Source organism: Rhincodon typus, chromosome 7, assembly GCF_021869965.1.
Source record: "Rhincodon typus isolate 14 chromosome 7, sRhiTyp1.1, whole genome shotgun sequence".
In the NCBI taxonomy this organism is placed as follows: Eukaryota; Metazoa; Chordata; class Chondrichthyes; order Orectolobiformes; family Rhincodontidae; genus Rhincodon; species Rhincodon typus.
The window spans coordinates 96,903,739-96,926,063 of record NC_063338.1 but is presented as its reverse complement, the minus strand read 5'-3'; the positions used below and the strand labels follow the sequence as shown (position 1 = coordinate 96,926,063).

At 44.7% G+C, this 22,325-nt stretch overlaps 1 protein-coding gene across 1 annotated transcript in view; it reads left to right on the top strand.

Moving 5' to 3' along the window:
- Positions 1-268: 268 nt before the first annotated feature.
- The window catches only part of LOC109935308 (FYVE and coiled-coil domain-containing protein 1-like), a 40,732-nt gene continuing 18,675 nt past the window's right edge, over positions 269-22,325 (top strand). Inside the window, exons 1-3 of the mRNA XM_048599286.1 lie at positions 269-364; positions 10,724-10,811; positions 22,067-22,194. Coding sequence (XP_048455243.1) covers positions 22,143-22,194 — 52 coding nt within the window. The 5' untranslated portion in view covers positions 269-364; positions 10,724-10,811; positions 22,067-22,142. The remainder of the gene's footprint in view (positions 365-10,723; positions 10,812-22,066; positions 22,195-22,325) is intronic.

The following is a 22,325-nucleotide window of genomic DNA, read 5'->3' as shown; positions in this document are numbered from 1 at the left end:
CCTGCAGCCACAAGAGCCCGTAGCCATTGGATGAGGAGCGTGCTGTGTAGGGAAATGGGGTGAAAGTAACTGAGGAGTTATTTCGCTAAAACTCACCATTTCTCACTGGCCTATTGGTGGGAGCACGAAGATGCATCTCAGTGGTTATTGAGGCCAACAGGGGCCTGACTTGCATACAGGATGATGTGGGCAGGGAAGGGTTAATGGGCTTTGGGCGGTACTTTATTAACTTGGAACACTTCCTGTCTCTGTGTAACAAGTTCTGCAAACACACAAGAGCAGTCAGCAATACCTAATAGGATTGCCGTGCAGAAATCAGTCACTTTGAGCAAAACCCACATCGCTGCTCCAGCACCGGTGGAAGGTAGGAAGCTGTGTCTGCGTTAGGACACAACAAGACGAGGATATTCTGTGTTTACTGTCTGGAAGTGTACAGAAACAACAGGGCAAAGGATCACTCACATGAGAGGATTCATGGATGGATCACAGACTGTAGCACAGACAGACAGACAGAGAAAGAGACAGAAAATCAAACACAGAGAAAGAGTCAGATAATTAACTAAAGATAGGAAGACGTTAAGATAGACAGACAATCAGATAGAGACAGACACAGGAAGTTGGACACTAAATCACAGACAAACAGGAGGCTGGAAGAACACAGCAGGCCAGGCAGCATCTGGAGAAAAGGAGCAGTCAAAGTTTCGAGTATTACCCTTCTTCGGGACTACTTTTCTCCAGATGCTGCCTGGCCTGCTGTGTCTTTCTAGCCTCCTGTTTGTCTATCTTGGTCTCCAGCATCTGCAGTTTTTTTTGTCTCTAACTAAATCACAAACAATCAGGCAGCTAGCCAGGGAGAAGAGTGGCAGTCAGACATTCGTAGCGATCGACAATCCATCAGAGGGAGTTTACCAGACAGAGAGGGGAATAATTAAACAGAGCAAAACACAGCCAGCCAATCAAACAGAAAGCCAGACAGACAATCACAGAGACAACTCAACAAACAGAGTGACAATCAGACAGACAGAGAGAATTTGATTTTGAGTGCCTTTTCTTGGCTTTACCAGCCAGTAATAGAGTTAGAATTGTGTCAGTAAAGGAATTCCTGAAGTTGTTTTAAAATTCATTCACAGAAAATGCTCGTTGCTGGCTGGGTCAGCGTTTATTGCCCGTCCCTAGTTGTCCCTTGAGAAGGTGGGGGTGAGCTTCTTGAACCGCTGCAGTCCATGTGCTGTGGGTTGACCCACAATGCCCTTAGGGAGGGAATTCCAGGATTTTGACCCAGCGACAGTGAGGCAACACCAATATATTCATAGAATCATAAAATTATAAAGTACAGAAGATGTCATTTGTCTCATCGAGCGTGCACCAACAAAAATTACTGCAGATCTACACTAGTCCACTTTCCCACACTAGGCCCATAGTCTTGAATGTTATGACATTTTGAAAGCTCATCAAGTACTTTTTAAAGGTTATGAGGGTTCACGCCTCAACTACCTTCCCAAGTAGTGAATTCCAGAAATGCTCCGTGCCCCGGGTGAAAAATGGCTCCTCAAATGCCCCCCTAAATCTCCTGCCTTTCACCTTAAAATTGTGCCGCCTTGTTATTGACCCTTCAACTAAGGGGAACAGCTGCATTCTATCAACCATGTCCATGCCCCTCATAATCTTACACACCTCAATCAGATCCCCGCTCTACTCCAAAGAAAACAACCTGAGCTTATCCAGCTTCTCTTCATTGCTGAAACACTCCATCCCAGGTAACATCCTGGTGAATCTCCTCTGCACCCTCTCCAGTGCAATCAAATCCTTCCTATAGTGTGGTAAACAGAACTGGACACAGTACTTCAGCTGTGGCCTCACCAAAGTTATGTACAGCTCCAACATAATTTCCCTGTTCTTTTAATCTATGCCTTAACTGAAAAAGGAAAGCATCCTGTATGCTTTCTTAACGTCTCTAACTGTCCTGCCACCTTCAAGGATCTGAGGACAATCACCACAAGATACCTCAGTTCCTCTGAGCTTCCTAGTGTCCTGCCATTCCATGTTTCCAAGTCAGGATGGAGAGTGGCTTGGAGGGGAACTTGCAGGTGGTGGTGTTCCCATTTATCTGCTGCCCTTGTCCTTCTAGATGGAAGTGGTTGTAGATTTGGAAGATGCTGCCTAAAGATCTTTGGTGAATTTCTGCAGTGCATTTTGTAGATTGTACATACTGCTGCTACTGAGCGTCAGTGGTGGAGGGAGTGGAAGTTGTGGGAATGCAATGCCAAAAAGGCCTGAAGCTATTGTACAATGCTGCACATTGTGATGCAGTTAATGCTGTGGAATCGTTTGTTCCCACTTAATGGGACCTTGGTTTAACACCTCAAGAGAAAGATGTCCTCCCACCCCTGGTGATGGGAGTCTCAGAGTGGGTCTGGTTGGGAAGTGAACCTATGACCCTCTGACTCAGGCTGAGAGTGCAACCGCTCAGATAAGGGTGTGAGGTCAGAGAGGAGGATACAGGGATCCACAAAATACAACCTCAGCGTTTAATACAACATTATTGAACTACACTGTGTGTACAACATAGAAACTGGACAAATACCACAACTCCTTAATGTCAGCGACAATGTTTCAACTGAGCTCCCCTCAGTTCACTTTTTCACATCCTCCACTATCTAGTTTCTCTTTAAGGCACGTACAATATCTACGTCAACTCGAGGTACAGGGGAGGTCCCAGAGGATTGGAGAATAGCCAATGTTGTTCCTTTGTTTAAGAAGGGTGGCAGGGATAATCCAGCTAATTACAGGCCGGTGAGCCTTATGTCAGTGGTAGGGAAATTATTGGAGAGGATTCTTCGAGACGGGGTTTACTCCCACTTGGAAATAAGTGGGCATGTTAGCGAGAGGCAACGTGGTTTTGTGAAGGGGACGTCGTGTCTCTCTAATTTGATTGAATTTTTTGAGGAAGTGACGATGATGATCAATGAAAGTAGAATAGTGAATGTTGTCGACATGGACTTCAGTAAGGCCTTTGACAAGGCTCCTCGTGGCAGACTGATACAGAAGGTAAAGTCGCACGGGGTCAGAGGTGAGCTTGCAAGATGGATAAAAAAACTGGCTCGGTCATAGAAGACAGAGGGTAGCAATGGAAGGGTGAGTTTCTGAATGGAGGGCAGTGACTAGTGGCGTTCCTCAGGGATCAGTGTTGGGATCTTTGCTGTTTGTAATATATATAAAAGATTTGGAGGAAAATGTAACTGGTTTGATTATTAAGTTTACGGATTGTGGATAGCAATGACAACTGTCAAAGGATACAGCAGGATATAGATTGGTTGGTGATCTGGGCAGAGGGATGGCAGATGGAGTTTAATATGGAAAAATGTGAGGTAATGCATTTCAGAAGGTCCAATCCAGATGGAAAATATACAATAAATGGCAGAACCCTTAAAAGTACTGATAGGCAGGGGGATCTGGGTGTACAGGTACACAGGTCACTGAAAGTGGCAACGCAGGTGGAAAAGGTAGTCTGCAAGGCATACAGCATGCTTGTCTTCATCGGCCAGGGAACCGAGTTTAAAAATTGTCAGGTAATGTTGCAGCTTTATAGAACCTTAGTTAGGCTGCATTTGGAATATTGTGTTCAATTCTGGTCACCACACTACCAGAAGGATGTGGTGGCTTTGGAGAGGGTACAGAAAAGATTTACCAGGATGTTGCCTGACATGGAGGACATTATCGATGAGGAGAGGTTGGAGAAACTTGGGTTGTTCTCACTGGAACAAAAGAGGTTGAGGGGCTACAAGATTATGGAGGGCATGGACACAGTGGACAGTCAGAAGCTTTTTCCCAGGGTGGAAGAGTCAGTTACTAGGAGGTATAGATTTAAGGTGCGAGGGGCAAGGATCAAAGGTGATGTACGAGGCAAGTTTTTTACACAGAGAGTGGTGGGCGCCTGGAACTCGCTGCATGGGGAGGTGGTGGAAGCAGATACGATGGTTACTTTTAAAGGACGTCTTGACAAATACATGAATAGGATGGGAATAGAGGGATACGGTCACTGGAAGGGTAGGGGGTTTAGTTATGACGGGCAGTGTGTCGGAGCAGGCGTGGAGGGCCGAAGGGCCTGTTCCTGTACTGGAATTTTCTTTGATAACAAGGTATAGAGCTGGATGAACACAGCAGGCCAGGCAGCATCAGGGGACCAGGAAAGCTGACGTTTCGGGTCTGGACCCTTGTTCAGAAACGTTTCTGAACAAGGGTCCAGACCTGAAGCGTCAGCTTTCCTCCTCCTCTGGTGCTGCTTGGCCTGCTGTGTTCACCCAGCTCTATACCTTGTTATCTCAGATTCTCCAGCATCGGCAGTTCCTACTATCTCTGTAATTTTCTTTGTTCTTTTGTTCTTAGTCCCTGTGGGACCAACTTCCACATTCTCACCACTCTCTGGATAAAGATGGGTTTACCTGAGTTCCTGTTTCGATTCATCAGTGACTGTCTTATCATGATGGGCCCGAGTTCTGTACTCCACAAAGGTGGACACATTTCGTCTGCTTCTAGCCTATCTAACCCTTTAACCATTCTAAAGAAGAGTCACTACAATTGAAACATTAACTCTCTCTCTCTTTCTCTCTCCCCACAAATGCTGCCAGACCTGCTGAGTTTTGCCAGCAATTTCCGTTTTTGTTTCAGATCTCCAGCATTCGCACTTCAATGTTTTACTTTGTTACCCTTTTATCTGTCAGGTCACCTCTCAGTTTTCTCCTTACCTGAGGAAAGACCTCTAGCCTGTGCAGATTTTCTTGAGGGGAATTAAGTCTGACAAGTATTGAGTCTGATACAATGATTGTAAATTTTTCCCAACTCCTCTTATGTCTGACAACAAGGTGCAGAGCTGGATGAACACAGCAGGCCAAGCTCCTATGATGCTGCTTGGCCTGCTGTGTTCATCCAGCCCTGCACCTTGTTGTCTCGGATTCTGCAGCATCTGCAGTTCCTACTATCTCCTCTTATGCCTGTCTGTGTTTTTTACAACCTGGAGAGCGGACCTGTTACTCAATGCTTGGTCGAGCCACATTTCACAAAAATTTGAACTAACTTTTGTACTCTGTTCCTCCCGAAATGAGCTCCATTGCTGTCTCTGATTTTTCTAATTAACCTGTGTCAATACTATTCATGATTCGTGTATCTGCAGCCCAGTATCCCTCAATCCCATTTCACAGATTTATTTCCCAGGGATTTGTAACATGCTTATTATTCCAGCCAAAAACTATCACCTCACACACATTCACTTTGAGTGCATTTACCAACTTCATGTGCTTTTTGCAAATGTATTCAGACATTAATCTTATTAGCACAATAATTATTAGTTATACTCGTGGTTAGCACCGCTGCCTCACAGCACCAGGCACCCGGGTTCGATTCCACCCTCGGGTGACTGTCTGTGTGGAGTTTGCACATTCTCCCTGTGTCTGTGTGGGTTTCCTCTGGGTGCTCTGGTTTCCTCCCACAGTCCAAATATGTGCACATTAGGGTGGATTGGCTGTGCTGAGTTGGTCCAAAGGGTCTGGGGATGTGCTGGCTGGGTGGGTTAGCCATGGGCAATACGGGGTTTGGGTTGGATGCCCTTCGGAGGGTCGGGGTAGAATCGATGGGCTGAATGGCCTCTATTCTGCACTGCAGGGGTTCTATGATTTGATGATATTCTCAGAGATGGAGAGGGTCCCTTAATCAACCAAAATGGAGCTGGGGTCCTAAATCAGGAAATCTCGCCCCCTGAACCAGACCCCAATCATTTACATAGACACAGGGAAGGAGGTAGCTAGCATATGTGTTGCAGTTTACATCATAGTGGCCCATGGAAGCAACTGCATGGGCAAAAGTTCAGATCCCTTCAGGCAGGTCCAATTTTGGTCGTGGAATGCCTGAACCACTATTTCTGGGCTGACAGTATTTTTAATTTCTCTTGTAAGGTCTGGGCATTGCTGGCTGGGTCATCATTTATTGCCCTGGGCTAGGTGGTAGTGAGAGCTGTCTTCTTGAACTAATGCCGTCCTGAGGGAGCTGGTGCACCCATACTTCTGTTAGGGAGGGAGTTCCAGGATTTTGATCCAGCAATACTGAAGAAACAACAATAGATCTCTGTCAGGATGATGAATGGTTTGGAGGGGAACTTGCAGGGGGTGATATTCCCATGTATCTGCTGCCTTTGTCCTTCTAGATGGAAGTGGTCATAGGTTTGGAAGGCACTGCCTAACAAACCTTGGTGAATTTCTACGACGTAAATGTCACTCAGTCGTGCTATTGATTGTCGGTGGTGGAGGGAGTGGGATGTTTGTGGATGTGGTGCCAATCAAGCGGCTGCTTTGTCCTGGATGGTGTGGAGCTTCTTGAGTGTTGTTGGGACTACACCCATCCAGGCAAGTGGGGAGTATTCCATCACACTCCTGACTTGTGCCTTGTAGATGGTGGACAGGCTTTGGGGAGTCAGGAGGTGAGTTACTTGCTGCAGTATTCCCAGCCTCTAACCTGCTGTTTTAGTCATTGTAGTTAGTGTTGATGTTGATAATGGGGGACTTCAGTGATGGTCATGCCATTGAATGAGAAGGGAAGATGGTGAGGCTCTCTCTTGTGGGAGATGAAGAGCACTGGAAAACAGTAAAGGAGCAGGCCATTCAGCCCCTCAAGCCTGCTCCACCATTCAATACGATATTGGCTAATGTGACATTTCACATGTCAAATTTCCTGCCTTTTCCCCATAATCCTTGATTCCCCAATGATCAAGAATCCATCTTTCTCAGCCTTAAATATACACAAGGACTCTGCCCCCACAGATCTCTCTGGCAAGGAGCTTGCAAGACTCACAACCCTCTGAGAGAAGAAATTTCTCCTCATCTCAGTCTTAAATTGGGGCCCTTTTATTCTGAGACTGTGCCCTCTGGTCCTAAACTCCCCCATGAGGGGAAACACCCTCTCAACATTGACCCTGTCAAGCCCCTTAAGAATCCGTTGTGTTTCAATGAGATCACCTCTCATTCTTCTCAACTCCAGTGCATAGTGTCCCAAACTGTTTAACCTTTGCTCATAAAGCAATCCCTCCACACCAGGGATCATCCTCGTGAACTTTCTCTGAACTGCCTCCAATGAAATGATAGCTTTCCTTAAGTGGGCCAAAACTGCTCACAGTCCTCCAGATGTGGTCGTACCAGCACCTTGTACAGTTGCAGTGAGACTTCCTTCCTGTTATATTCCAACCCCCTTGAAATAAGGGTCAACATTCCATTAGCCTTCCTGGTTACCTGCTGCACTGTGTACTAGCTTTCTGTATTTCATGCTCAAGTACACACATATCCCTTTGTATTGCAGCTTTCTGCAGTTTTTCTCCATTTAAATAATATTCCATTCATTTGTTCTCCCTTCCAAAATGAAGTACTTTGCATTTCTCATGTTTTCCCACCATCTTAACCTATCAATATCTCTCTGTAAAGTGTTTATATCCCCTTTGTAACTTGTCTTTCCACCTGTTTTTGTATCATCTGCAAATTTGGCTGCAGTAATTTCAGTTTCTTCCTCCAAGTCATTGGCATATTTTAAACAGTCACAGTCCCAACACTGGTCCCTATGGAATTCCACTGATGACAGGTCACTAACCTGAAAAAGAACCCCTTATCTCCACTAGAGACAAAAAAACTGCAGATGCTGGAATGGGTCCTGAAGAAGGGTAATACCCGAAACGTTGACTGCTGCTTTCCTCCTGATGCTGCCTGGCTTGCTGTGTTCTTCCAGCCTCCTGTTTATCCACCCTTATCTCCACCCACTCTTTCCTGCCCATGAGCCAATTCTCTATCCATGCCAATATATTACGTCCAACACCATGGGCTCACAGCTTATGACTTTACCTTTTGTGAGGTACTTTGACGAACACCTTCTGGAAGATCAAATAAAACACATCTACTGGTTCCCCTCTATACACTCTGGTTGAGACTTGCTCAAAAAAACTCTAGTAAATTAGTCTGACGTGATTTCCCCTTCATGAAGCCATGCTGACTCTGCTTGATCGGATTATGAGTTGCCACATGTGCTGCTATTACTTCCTCAATAGTTAATTCAAATACTTTTCCAACAATAGATGTTAGGCTAATCGGCCTATAGTTACCCACTTTTTGCCTCCCTCCTTTTTTGAATAGTTTCCAATCCTTTAGTACTTCTCCAGATATCTGACGATTTTCAAAAAAGCATAGCAATGCATCCATTATATCTGTAGCTACTTCTTTTACGAACCCCAGATTCAAGCTGCTAGGGCCAGGGGACCTATCTACATTTAGTTCCAACAGTTTGTCTCATACTATTTCTCTAGTGTTGATGATGGTACTTAATCCTTGCCCGTACTCTTTAGTATTAATGGGATGTTAGAAGTACCATTCCCTTCAGTTGTGTGCTATGAATGTTACTTGCCACTTGTCAGCGTAAACCTGGATATTGTCCAGGTCTTGCTGCATTTAGACATGGACTGCTTCAGTACCTAAGGGGTTGTGAAAGGGGATGAACTTTGGGCCATCACTTTAGTTCATCAATTTCAAAGTCGTTGATTCTAGCACTGATGCAGGACTGGAGTGAAAATGTTCAATTAATCTGTCTTTAAAAAGGAACACTATAACCTGAAGTTCACTGAGAGAAATCTGGAAGTTTCACTCTGTCACACTATCAATCTCACAACTGGAATTTCCTGTTTATAAGCTGTCAGTTCGTACTGCAAGTGAGAGAAAAATGAAGGATTCCAGGAATGAATATCACAGTGAAATATATCTCCATTTACACTGATTACTTGTCCAGATGATGCTTTTATTCCAGCGAACATTCCCCCTTTCTGAAGTAAGTTTTGTTTACATCTGAATACTGATCCCAATGGGAACCATCGAAGTGAACTCATCTGCTCATCACTGAGCTTCAGCCAATTTAACATGGAGTCAATGTCACAAAGACAATTAGTTATTCTTGTGATGGTTAATCTGACAGGACCAACTGCAAACAATCTTCAGAATTAACTCTGTACAAACTCACAGTAGCTATGAAGTATTCACAGTATCAATGAGATCTTGAACCACAGCCCAATTTGCTCTGTCAACTGGAGGTGGAAAATCTCATAGTCACTGAGATAATGGCAGAGTTCCCTTACTACCTCATTGAAATTTATTTCTTCACCAAAGTCACTGTGCCACACAGGTCATTATCATGTTGCTGTTTGGGATCCTGCTGCATCCAGATTGACTGCCATGTTTCTGAAATTAAAGCAATGGCTACACTTTAAAGTGCATTTCATTGGCTGTGAAGGGCTTTGGGACATCTGGGGTTGTGATGGGCACCACGGAAATGAAGGTTCCTCCAAAACTCTCTTGCTGATGGCTGATCAATAGAGAAATGACCAGGGTTTGTACAGATGATTCAGATGTTCTAATGGCTCATGGTACATCCATCACAGCAAACTGTTCACTCCATATTACTGAGGACAGATGTCCCTGAGCAGCACAAAACCCTGGCAGCATCAACATAGGAAGGGAGAGCAATGTTTATATCACATTGGTAATCTGGTACGTCAAATGGTCATTGACTCCATTTCCTTGTTCCCTTAAGAAACACTCCTAAAGCTCAGTAAAACAGAAGAGCACATGGGGTAGGGGCAGCATAATGATGTGGATGCAAGATTGGGTGGCAGACAGGAAACAGAGCATAGAGATAAATGGGCCATTTTCTGCCTGGCAAATTGTAACTGGTGGAGTGTCACAGAGATCAGTGCTAAGGCCTTAATTACTTAAATCTAAGTGAATGATTGGGATGAAGCGACCAGATGTATGGTTGGCAAGTTCACCAATGGCACAAAGCCAGGTAGAAAATTAAGTTGTCAAGAGGAGGTAGAGAGTCTGAAGAGGGATATAGATGTGTTAAATAATCAGACCAAAAAATTGTTAGGTGGAGTATATTGTGGGTGAAGTGAACTTGTCCACTTTGGCAGGAAGAATAGAAAGTCAGGTTACTGTTTAACTGGAGAGAGGATGCAGAACTCTGTCCTTTAGAAAAACCTGGATGTCCTTCTGGATGATTCACAAAATTAGTATGCAGGTGCAGCAAGTGATTAAGAAGCAAATTATTAGCATCTGTTGCAAGGGGAATGGAATAAAAACATGGAAACATCTTACTGCAGCTGGACAGGATGCTGGTGAGACTACCTTTAGAGTATTTTCATAAAGTCAAAATGCACTGAAGATAGAGATTTAAAATAAAACCAGAGATTGCTAGAGAAACTCAGCAAGTCTGACAGTATCTGTGAAGAGAGAAACAAAGTTAATGCTTTGAGTCCAGTGTGACTCTTCTTCAGAACACAAAGCTCTGCAGAAGTCATATTGGACTTGAAACATTAACTCTGCTTCTCTCTCTATCTGTTTTTTCTTCCGTTGTGCTATGAATAATTTCAGTCTCCTATTTGAAAAAGGGTAAATTTGCATTAGAAACTGTTCAGAGAAGGTTCATTTGACTTATTCCTATTGAGAAGTGGCTGAACAAGTTGAGCCTGACCCTACTGGAGAAGAAGAGGTGATTTAATTGAAAAATATAATGATCCTGCAGGTGGATGCTGGCGATGTTTTTCTTGTGCGACAGACAAAAACTAAAGGACACTGTTAAAGAATAAAAGGTCACATTTTAAGATGGAGATGTTAAGGAGATTGTTAACCCATGTAATTGTCTTTCCCAGAAAGCGATGTTGTGCTGCACCACTTCAGAGGGCAGTTAAGAGTCACCCACATTGCTCTGGGTCTGGAGTCACATGTAGGCCAGACCAGGTAAGGATGGCTGATTTCCCTCCCTCAGGGATATTAATGAACACAATGGCTTTTTACAGCAATTGATGTTAGTTTTCATGGTCGCTATCACTGAGATTAGTTTTCAATTCCAGATGTACTAATTGAATTTAAATCGCGCCAACTATACTACATCAGGACTCTCGGTACCTAACCACCTTACCATGCTGCACTGTGAAGGAGGAGGGCCATGGGAAGGAGGGGTGGCACGGTGGCTCAGAGGTTAGCACTGCTGCCTTACAGCGCAAGAGACCTGGGTTCAATTCCAGTTTTGGGTGACTGTCTGTGTGGAGTTTGCACATTCTCCCTGTGTCTGTGTGGGTTTGCTCTGGTTTCCTCCCACCATCCAATGATGTGCAAGTTATGTGCTTTGGCCATGGTAAATTGCCTATAGTGTCCAAGGATGTGCAGGCAAGGTGGATAAACCATGGGAAATGCAGGATTATGGGAATATGGAGGGGGTTGGGTTTGAGTGGAATGCTCTTTAGAGGGTCAGTAAGGGCTCGATGGGTTGAATGGCCTACCTCTGCTCTGTAGGGATTCCATGTCTGACCAAACTGGGGAAGCTGTGAGGGGATAATAGTAGGGAAGAGGAAAATTGAGTTCCGTCATCAATGAGGTTGGAAGGGAGGTAGAATAGAGTTGTCCCTCTGGGAGGTGGGTAGAGAGTTTGAGAATGTGGCAGGACTAGCGATGGCATCAGGGTGTATGACAATGGGGCGTGTAAAAATGAGTAATTAGTGGGGAAGATGTTGGAGTCAAACATCTGAAGGGAAGAAGCTCCCTAATTTGGGGTACATTGCCTGAAATTCTCCATGCCATTGCCTGCAGCCCTACATACATCTGTTCACAGTATCCACCTGGGATCAAGGACTCTGCCCCCAGAAGTTCCTATGGAGGAGATAGAGCTCCATCTATGGACAGAGGCATTGGGAGAGTGTGGCCAAAGACAGTGTATTTCCTGAGGTCATCAATTCCTATCTTCCCAGCAGGATATTGTGGGAGCTGGAACACGGACTGGGAAAAAGGCCTAGTGATTTCCTGTGCTGTCAACTTTGGGGTTCAGTCTATCTGACCTTTAAAGAGAACATTGTTTAGAGTAGTCCCCTCCCTTGAACTTAGTTTTAGAAGATTGCTGAAGGAGACAAACTGCCCCAGAGCAGATCTAGAGATGCCCCTGAGTGAGAAAGCGAGGGACTGGATAATCCCATTACAATGCGACGAGGGATTACAGGGTCCCAGTGCATATAATTGTCACTTACCTACCCAATTTGACCAAGTGCAGGAGACTTGCATGAAGTCATAATGCTGTGTTAACAAGCCTGCACAGACATGATGGGAGATTTCGCCTCCTTTCGCATTGTAACACTTCAGTGGTTCTACAAGTTGCACACTTGGCAACTTTCTGAACTCTGGTTTTGGAAGGTATTTGTGTTGTGAAGTGAGCTTTGTCTGATTCTGTGCCAGTCAACAGACAGTTGGAAAGAAAAAATAAACGAAAGTACTGCGGATGCTATCAATCAGAAACAAAAATAGAAATTGCTGGAAAATCTCGGCAGATCTGGCAGCATCTGTGGAGAGAAACCAAGGTAGGACTTATACAGTAAATGATAAGGTCCTGAGGAGTGTTGTGGAACAGAGACGATTTAGAGGTGCTGGAGTCTGACTGGGGTGGACAAGGTCAGAAATCATATGACACCAGGTTATAGTCCAACAGGTTTATTTGAAAACACAAGCTTTCAGAGTCTTACTCCTTCTTCAGGTGTTAGTGAGAGAGGTTGTATCCGACACGGAATTTATTAGTAAAAGATCAAAGGGTCACACCACTGATCAGGATGTATTAAACAAAACTAAGATGCTGTTAAATCTTTAATCAGTTAGAAGGTTTTAGTTGATTAAAATGTATACGTTAATCCCCAAATTCCTTTCAAGTCACTGCCCTGAGAGAACTAAAGGTTTTAAAAGTGTAAAGAAGAGGTGACATTTTAGGTCAGACAATGCATGTTAGATGTGAGGCCTTGTTTAGAATCAGTTTGTATTCTGGTTTGGAGTCAGACTGGTTTTATTTCTGAAGTAGGAATTTATAAAACACTACATTGACTGACTGTCTATAAATTGTGTGCTTTTATAAGTTCATAAGAGATAGAAGCAGGAGTAGGCCATTAGGCCCATCGAGCCTGCTCATCCATTCTATAAGAACATGGCTGATCTATCTGTGGTCTCAGCTCCTCCCCACCTGTATTATCCCCAAAACCCTTAATCCCCCTACTATGCAAAAATCTATCCAACTGCATCTTAAATATATTGAATGAAGCTGCCTCTACTGCTTCCTTGGGCAGAGAATTCCATAGATTCACCACTTTCTAGGAAAAGCAGTTCCTCCTCATCTCTGTCCTGAATTTACTCCCCCTAATCTTGAGGCTATGTCCCCTAGTCCTAGCCTGTCCCACCAGTGCAAACAACTTGCCTGCCTTTATCTTATTTATCCCTTTCATAATGTTATACGTTTCTATAAGATCCCCTCTCATTCTTCTAAATTCTAGTGAGTACAGTCCCAGGCGGCTCAACCTCTCCTCATAGTGTTAACCCCTTCATCTCTGCAATCAGCTTGGTGAACCTCTTCCACACCAGCTCCAAATCCAGTATATCCTTCCTCAAGTACGGAGACCAGAACTGCGCACAATATTCCAGGTGCAGCCTCACCAACACCTTGTACAATTGCAGCAAAACCTCCCTGCTTTTAAATACAATCCCTCTCGCAATGAAAGCCAACATTCTGTTTGTCTGAGATAACAAGTTGTAGAGCTGGATGAACACAGCAGGCCAAGCAGCATCAGAGGAGCAGGAAGGCTGAAGTTTCAGGCCTAGACCCTTCTTCAGAAATGGTGAAGGGGAAGGGGATTCTGAAATAAATAGGGAGAGAGGAGGAGGAGGGTAGAAGATGGATAAAGGAGAAGATAGATGGAGAGGAGAGAGTCAGGTGAAAGAGTTTGTCTTGCTTGTCTTGCTCATTACCTGCTGCACCTGTAAGCCAACTTTTGACGATTCATGTACGAGAACTCCTAAGTCCCTCTGCACAGCAGCATGCTGCAATCTTTCACCATTTAATGATAATCTAATCGACTATTTTTACTTTAAAAGTAGATGACCTCACATTTACCGACATTGTATTCCATCTGCCAGACACTTGCCCAAACACTTAACCCATCTACATCTCTCTGCAGACTCCCCATATCCTGTGCACCATTTGTTCTTCCACTCAATTTAGTGTCATCAGCAAACTTAGACACGTTACCCTCAGTCTCCCCTTCCAAATCATTTATATACATCATTAACAGTTGCAGGCCCAACACTGACCCCTATGGCACTCCGCTCACCACTGATCTCCAACCAGAGAAACACCCATTTATCCCAACTCTCTGCCTTCTATTGGTTAACCAGTCCTCTATCCATGCTAATACATTCCCCACATTTCCATGCAATCTTATCTTATGGATGAGTTTTTTATGTGGTACCTTGTCGAATGCCTTCTGGTAATCCAAGTGCACAACATTGTCCTGTTCCCCTCTATCCACCGCGATTGTTATATCCAAAAAAAGAATTCCAGTAAGTTTGTCAAACGCGACCTTCCTTTCCTGAATCCATGCTGCGTCTGCCTGATGGAACCCTTTCTATCCAGATGTCTCGCAATTTCTTAATGATAGCCTCAAGGATTTTGCTGACTACAGATGTTAAGCTCACTGGCCTGTAGTTACCTGCCTTTTGCCTACATCCTTTTTTTAAACAACAGCGTGACATTCGCTGTCTTCCAGTCCACTGGGGCCTGCCCAGAGCCCAGTGAAGTTTGGTAAATTAACACTAACGCATCTACTATAACTTCCTCCATTTCTTTCAGCTCCCTTTTTTTAATTCATACACGGGATGAGGGCATCACTGGCCTGGCAGCATTTATTGCCCATCCCTAGTTGTCCAGAGGGCAGTTCAGAGTCAACCACGTTGCTGTGGGTCTGGAGTCACATGCAGGCCAGACCAGGTAAGGATGGCAGTTTCCTTCCCTAAAGGACATTAGTGAACTAGATGGGTTTTCCTGACAATCGACAATAGATTCATGGTCATCATTAGATTCTTAATTCCAGATATTTTTATTGAATTCAAACTCCACCACCTGCCGTGGTGGGATTCGAACCCAGGTCCCCAGAATGTAATCCGAGTCTCTGGATTAACAGTCCAGCGATCATACATCTAGGCCATTGCCTCCCCTGGGTTGCATACCATCAGGACCAGGGGACTTGAATACCTTTAGACCCTCTAGTATGCTCAGCACTACCCCTTTAGTGATAACAATTGAATCGAGGTCCTCACCTCCCATTGTATCCTTAACATCATTCTTTGTCAGGTTAGACACATCTTCCGGTGTGAAGACTGACACAAAATAGTCATTCAAGGCCTTTGCCATTTCAGCATTACCCAATATTAATTCCCCTTTCTCATCCTCCAAGGGACCTACGTCCACTTTAGCCACCCTTTTCCATTTTATATATTTATAAAAACGTTTCCTATCTGTTTTTATATTCTGTGCTAGTTTGCATTCATAATCTATCTTTCCTTTCTTTATTGCTTGCTTCATGGTTCTTTGTTGCTTTTTAAAGTTTTCCCAATCTTCCTGTTTCCCACTACTCTTGGCGTCTTTAAAAGCCTGAGCTTTTAATTGGATGCCTTCCTTTATTTCCTGAGTTACCCAAGGCTGGCTCTTCCTACCCTTACTATCCTTCTTTTTGACCGGAATATACTTTTTTTGAGCACTGTGAAAAATCTCTTTAAAAGTCTTCCACTGTTCCTCATCTGTTCCACCATACAACTTGTGTTCCCAATAAAAACTGAAAGAACTGTGGATGCTGTAAATCAGGAACAAAAACAAAGTTGCTGGAAAAGCCCAGCAGGTCTGGCAGCATCTGTGAAGCAGAAAACAGAGTTAACGTTTTGGGTCCGGTGACCCTTCCTCAGAACTGATGGTGGCTGGGAAAACGTCAGTTTATATGCAGAAAATAGGGAGATGGGTGGGGTAGGGAGTAAACGATAGGATAAGGCCCAAAGAGAGAGAAAGACCGTTGGACAGACAAAGGAGTTGCTAACAATCAGGCTGGGAGGGTGAACAGTTGTTAATAGGGACTGTTAGTGACTAACAACAGGGAGTGTGTAATGGCAAGCTATGTGATAACAAGGCCTGGTGTTTGGGGTAGGGGGCTGGGACATGGGAGAGTTTAGTCCCTAAAACTATTGAACTCAATATTGAGTCCGGAGGGCTGTAAGGTCCCCAAGCGGAAAATGAGGTGTTGTTCCTCCAGCTTGTGTCAGGCTTCACTGGAACACTGCAGCAAGCCAGAGACAGAGATGTTGGCCAGGGAGCAGGGTGGTGTGTTGAAGTGGCAGGCAACATGTAGTTCAGGGTCTTTTTTTGCGAGCAGAACGTAGATGTTCTGCAAAGTGATCGCCAAGTCTACGCTTCGTTTCCCCAATGTAGAGGAGACCACATTATGAGCAGCGAATGCGGTAGACTAGATTCTGGGAAGTGCAGGTGAAGAGTTACTTCACCTGGAAGGTATGTTTGGGCCCGATAATAGTGGGGAGGGAGGAGGTAAATGAGCAGGTGTTGCACCTTCGCTGGTTACAGGGGAAGGTACCATAGGGGAGTGTTGGGGGTGAAGGAAGTGTGGACCAGGGTGTCCCGGAGAGAACAGTTGAGGTTGTGTTCCCAGTCTGGCTTAGCCAATTCCTTCCTCATCCCATTATGGTCTCCCTTGTTTAAGCATAAAACCCTGCTTTTCGATGATACTATTTCACCCTCCATTTGTATCCAAAATTCGATCATACTGTGATCACTCTTTCCGTGAGGATCCCTGGCTACGAGATCATTAATTTTACCTGTCTCATTACACAGGACCAGATCTAAGATTGCACGTTTCCCTGTAGGTTCGGTAACATGCTGTTCAACAAAGTTATCACGGATGAGTTCTCTGAATTCCTTTTCAAGACTGCCTCTACCGACTTGATTCGCCCAATCAATGTGCAAGTTAAAGTCCCCTGTGACGACACGTTCCATTCTTACATAAGTCAGATATTTCTTGATTTATTGCCTGTGCCACTGTTGCATTATTACTAGGTGATCTATAGACTACTCCCACCAGTGACTTCTTCCCCTAACTGTTCCTAATCTCCACCCACGTGGATTCAACATGTTGCTCCTTAGATCCTATATCATCTCTCACTCTCGCCCTGATCTCAGCCTTAATTAAGAGTCTACCCACCTCCCTTACCTACCTGCCTATCCTTCTGACTCACCTGAAACCCTTGGATATTTAGTTCCCAGTCATCACCACCCTGCAACCACGTTTCTGCAATGGTAACCAAATCATACCCCCTTTTCTGATGAAGGGTCTAGGCCCGAAACGTCAGCCTTTCTGCTCCTATGATGCTGCTTGGCCTGCTGTGTTCATCCAGCCCTGCACCTTGTTGTCTCGCATACCCCCTTGTGCTGATTTTCGCAACAAGTTCATCAATTTTGTTTCGAATACTATGGGCATTCAAATAAAGTGCCCTTATACTCATTGTACTCATTATACTCATTGTACTCAGTATTTTCTAAATGGGGAGAAAATTCAGAAGTCTGCAGTGCAAAGAGACTTGGGAGTTCTAGCCCAGGATTCTCTCAAGGTAAACTTGCTGTTTGAGTCAGTAGTCAGGAAGGCAAATGCAATGTTGGCATTTATTTTGAGAGGACTTGAATATAAAATCAGGGATGTACTACTGAGGCTTTATAAGGCTCTGATCAGGCCACATTTGGAGTATTGTATGCAGTTTTGGACCCCATATCACAGGAAGGATATACTGGCCCTGGAGCGGGTTCAGGGGAGGTTCACGAGAATGGTCACTGGAATGGAAAGCTTAACATATGAGGAATGTTTCAGGACTCTGGGACTATATCATTACGTGTTTAGAAGGATGAGGGGGTATCTAATTGAAACTTACAGAATACTGAATGGCCTGGACAGAGTGGAGGTTGGGAAGATGCTTCCATTGGTAGGAGAGTCTAGGACCCGAGGGCACAGCCTCAGAGTAAAGGGAAGACCTTTTAGAACGGAGATAAGGAGAAACTTCTTCAGCCAGAGAGTGGTGAATCTATGGCATTCACTGCCACAGAAGGCTGTGGAGGCCAGGTCATTGAGTACTTTTAAGACTGAGATAGATAGGTTCTTGTTTGTGAAGGGGATCAAGGGTTACGGGGAGAAAGCGGGAGAATGGGGCTGAGGAACTTATCAGCCATGATTGAATGGTGTAGCAGACTCGATGGGCCGAATGGCCTAATTTCTGCTCCTATATCTTATGGTCTTATGGTCTTATTGTACCTATAGAATCTAGTAATCTTCTTGTCTTTTGCATTTGATTCTGTCCTCCAATTTTACTTTTGTCTTTTTAACTTTTGCTCTGGTCTCTGCATTGCTTCCTTCTGCCTTTCTGCATGGACTCCGATCCTCCTGCCACTTTAGTCTGTCCTTTCTCACAGTCTCCCTACTCATTGCATCTACCTTTACACCAACACATCCATCTTCTGGCCTAACGCTCTGGTTCCCATTCCCTGCCAACCTAGTTTAAAGCCTCCCCAATACCTCCAGCAAACCTGTCCACAAGGATATTGGTCCATCTCGAGTTCAGGTGTAACCCGTCTCTTTTGTACAGGTCATATTTTCCCCAGAAGGGGTCCCAATTGCCCACAAATCTGAAACCCCGCCCCTGCACCAACTCTTCAGCCATGTATTCATCTGCCATATCTTCCTGTTCTTGCCCTGATTAGTGCATGTTACAGGTAGCAATCCAGAGATTACTACCCTTGAGGTCTTGCTTTTTAGCTTCCTTCCTAGCTCCCTTTCAGGACCTCATCCCTTTTCCTAGCTATGTCATTGGTACCAATGTGTACCACAACTTCTGGTGGCTCTCCTTCCCCCTTAAAAATCGTGTAGACTCGATCCGAGATATCCCTGACCCTGGCACCTGGCTCTTTTTGAACAAAATAGAATGTATCTGCAAATACAAATTCACCCCATTGATTTATATTTGTGTGTGTGTATGAGAGTGAGAGTGTGTGTGTGTGTGCACGCGTGTGTGTGAGTGAGAGTGTGTGTGTGTGTGTGAGTATGCGTGTGTGTCTGTGAGTGAGAGTGTGTGTGTGTGCATGTGTGAGTGAGAGTGTGTGTGTACATGTGTGAGTGACTGTGTGTGTGTGCATGAGTGTGTGTGTGAGTGAGAGTGTGTGTGTGAGTGACAGTGTGTGTGTGTGTGAGTGAGAGAGAGGTTGTGTGTGTGCGCGCGCTTGCGCGCACGGGTGAGTGAGTGTGTGTGTGTGCACGTGTGTGTGCACGTATGTGTGTGTGTGTGTGTGTATGAGTGTGTATGTGTGTGTGTGTCTGTGTGAGAGTGTACAGTGTGGTTGGGTCACCTGTAGTGTGACATGAATCCAAAATCCCAGTTGAGGCTATCCTCATGGGGACCGAACTTGCCTATCAGCCTCTGCCCGGTTACTCTGTGTTGTTGTGCATCCCGGAGCCTGCCTTGGAGGACATTTAGCCGAAGATCAGAGGCCGAATGTCCTTGACCACTGAAGTATTTCCCCACTGGGAGGGAACATTCCTGTCTGGTGACTGTTGCATGGTGTCCATTCATCTGTTGTCATATCATCTGCATGGTCTCGCCAATACACCATGCCTCGGGACATCCTTGCCTGCAGTGTATGAGATCGACAACGTTGGCCAAGTTACACGAGTATCTGCTGTACATGTGCTGGGTGGTGTTCCCATGAGTGATGGTAGTGTCCGTGTCAAAGATCTGACATGTCTTGCAGAGGTTACCATGACAGGGCTGTATAATGTTGTGGTCAATGTTGTCCTGAAGGCTGGGTGGTTTGCTGCAAATACTGGTCTGTGTAAGGTTTGGTGGTTGTTTGAAGGTGAGAAGGCGTGGGGAAGATCTTGGCGAGGTGCTCATCATCATCGATAATGTGTTGAAGGCTGTGAAGAACGTGGCATAGTTTCTCGGCTCCCGGGAAGTACTGGGCGATGAAAGGTATCCTATTGATATCCTAAAGATATCCCATGTCTGTCTTCTGAGGAGGTCATTACGGTTTTTTGCTGTGGCATGTTGGAACTGGCAATCGATGAGTTGAGCATCGTATCCTGTTCCTATGAGGGTGTCCTTCAGGTGTCTGTCTCATTCCTCCTCACCGGAATGTATGTATAGGACTTGAATGTAGGGGATGGCTGTTTTAATACGTTTGGGGTGGAAGCTGGAGAAATGCAGTAGAGTGAGGTACACAGGTGTCTGTCCCTGATGGAGATGTGTGTGTCCAAGAGTGAGACTGATTCTAAACAGTAGTCCATGCTACGTCTGATGGTGGGATGAGACTTGTTGATATCACTATGTAGTTGTTTCAGTGATTCCTCGCCATGAGTCCAAAGGAAGAAAATGTCATCAATGTATCTGGTGTACAGCGTTGATTGGAGGTTCTGTGCAGCGAAGCAGTCTTGTTTGAAGACAGTAGGATCTGCAGATGCTGGAGAATCTGGGATAAGAAGGTGTAGAACTGGATGAACACAGCAGGCCAAGCAGCATCAGAGGAGCAGGAAAGCTGACGTTTTGGGTCTGGACCCTTCTTCAGAAAAAATTTTCTACACAGGCATAGAGCTGTGTTCATCCAGCTCTACACCTTGTTATCTCAGCCTTGTTTGAATCTGTGCATGAAAATTGTGGCATATTTGGGAGCAAATCTGGTCCACATGGCTGTTCCCATGTGTCTGGATGAAGAACTAGTTTTCGAAATTGATTGTTTAGTACATCCTCATCAGTGGTGTGACCCTTTGATCTTTTACTTATAAATTCTGTCTCTGATACACCCTCTCTCACTAACACCTGAAGAAGACATAAAACTCCGAAAGCTTATGTTTTCAACTAAACATATGGAACAGAGAGACACAGGAGTACAAGTATATAGTTTGTTGAAAGCTGTGTCACAGGTGGACAGGGTGGTGAAGGAGGCATTTAGCATGCTGGCCTTCATCTGTCTAGGCATTGAGTAAAGGAGTTGGGACGTTATGTTACAGTTGTATAAGTCATTGGTGAGGCCGCACTTGGAGTATTGTGTACAGGTTTGGTTACCCTGTTATAGGAAAGACATTGTTAAACTGGAAAGTGTGCAAAGAAGATTTACGAGGATGTTTTGTTTTATTCCTTAATGGGATGAGGGGGTCGCTGGCCAGGCAGCATTTATTGCCCATCCCTAATTGCCCATCGGGCAGTTCAGAGTCAACCACATTGCCATGGGTCTGGAGTCACATTTGGCCAACCCAGGTAAGGATGGCAGTTTCCTTCCTTAAAGGACATTAGTGAACCAGGTGGGTTTTTCCTGACAATGTTGCAGGACTAGTAGACCTGAGTTATAGGGAGAGTTTGGCCAGAATAGGACTTTATTCCTTGGAATGTAGGAGAATGAGGGGTGACCTTATTGAGGTGTATAAAATCATGAAGGGGATGGATAGGATGAATGCATATTGTCTTTTTCCCAAGGATCGAGAATTGAAAACTAGACAGCATAGGTTTAAGGTGAGAGGGGAAAGGTTTAAGAAGCACCTGAGGGGCAACTTCACGCAGAGACAGATGCATATATGGAATGGGCTGCCGGAGAAGGTGGTTGAGGCAGGTACAATAGCAACATTTAAAAAACAACAGGTTAGGTACATGAATGGGAAGCTTTAGAGGGAAATGGACTAAATGTGGGCAAGGGAAATGGACCAAATGTGGGCAATTGGAACTAGCTGGGTGGGAAGCATGGGCCAGTTTGGGCCGAAGGGCCTGTTTCCATGCTGTATTAATCTATGACGCTATGACTCTAAATCAGGATTAATGTTTCAGGTTGATTGACCCTTCTTCAGACAGTTGGAAAGATTTGGGAGTGTTCAAAATTCCGAGGTAGTTTGTTGAATTAAGTAAGGAGAAACTGATTGCACTGGCAGGACATCAGTATACAAAGGAACAGGTTCCAGAAAGCTAGCATAATTTCAGAAAGAAATGACAGGAATTTATTGATGTATCAAGTTAGGATGATGTGCTGTGTATGGGATTCATGGTGAGTTATTGAATGGTAACTGAAACTATCCATATCTGAGGTTGTGAACCCTCATCATTATGAGCAGGAACAGGAACCATCGTCAGAATCAGTCCATCACTGCAGAACACAGGCAGCACTTCAGAGCAGATTCCAGACCCAGAATGGCAGGAGACACTGACATCCAACTTCTCAGGGTGATCAAAGACCTACAAGGTAAAATAATTTCATTCACACCATCTCCTCAAGCTGCACCCGTGCACTGCCCGTGTTAAATCATCTAACACTGTTTACCCCTGCACTGTCCGTGTTAAATACTCTAACACTGTTTACCCGTGCACTGTCCG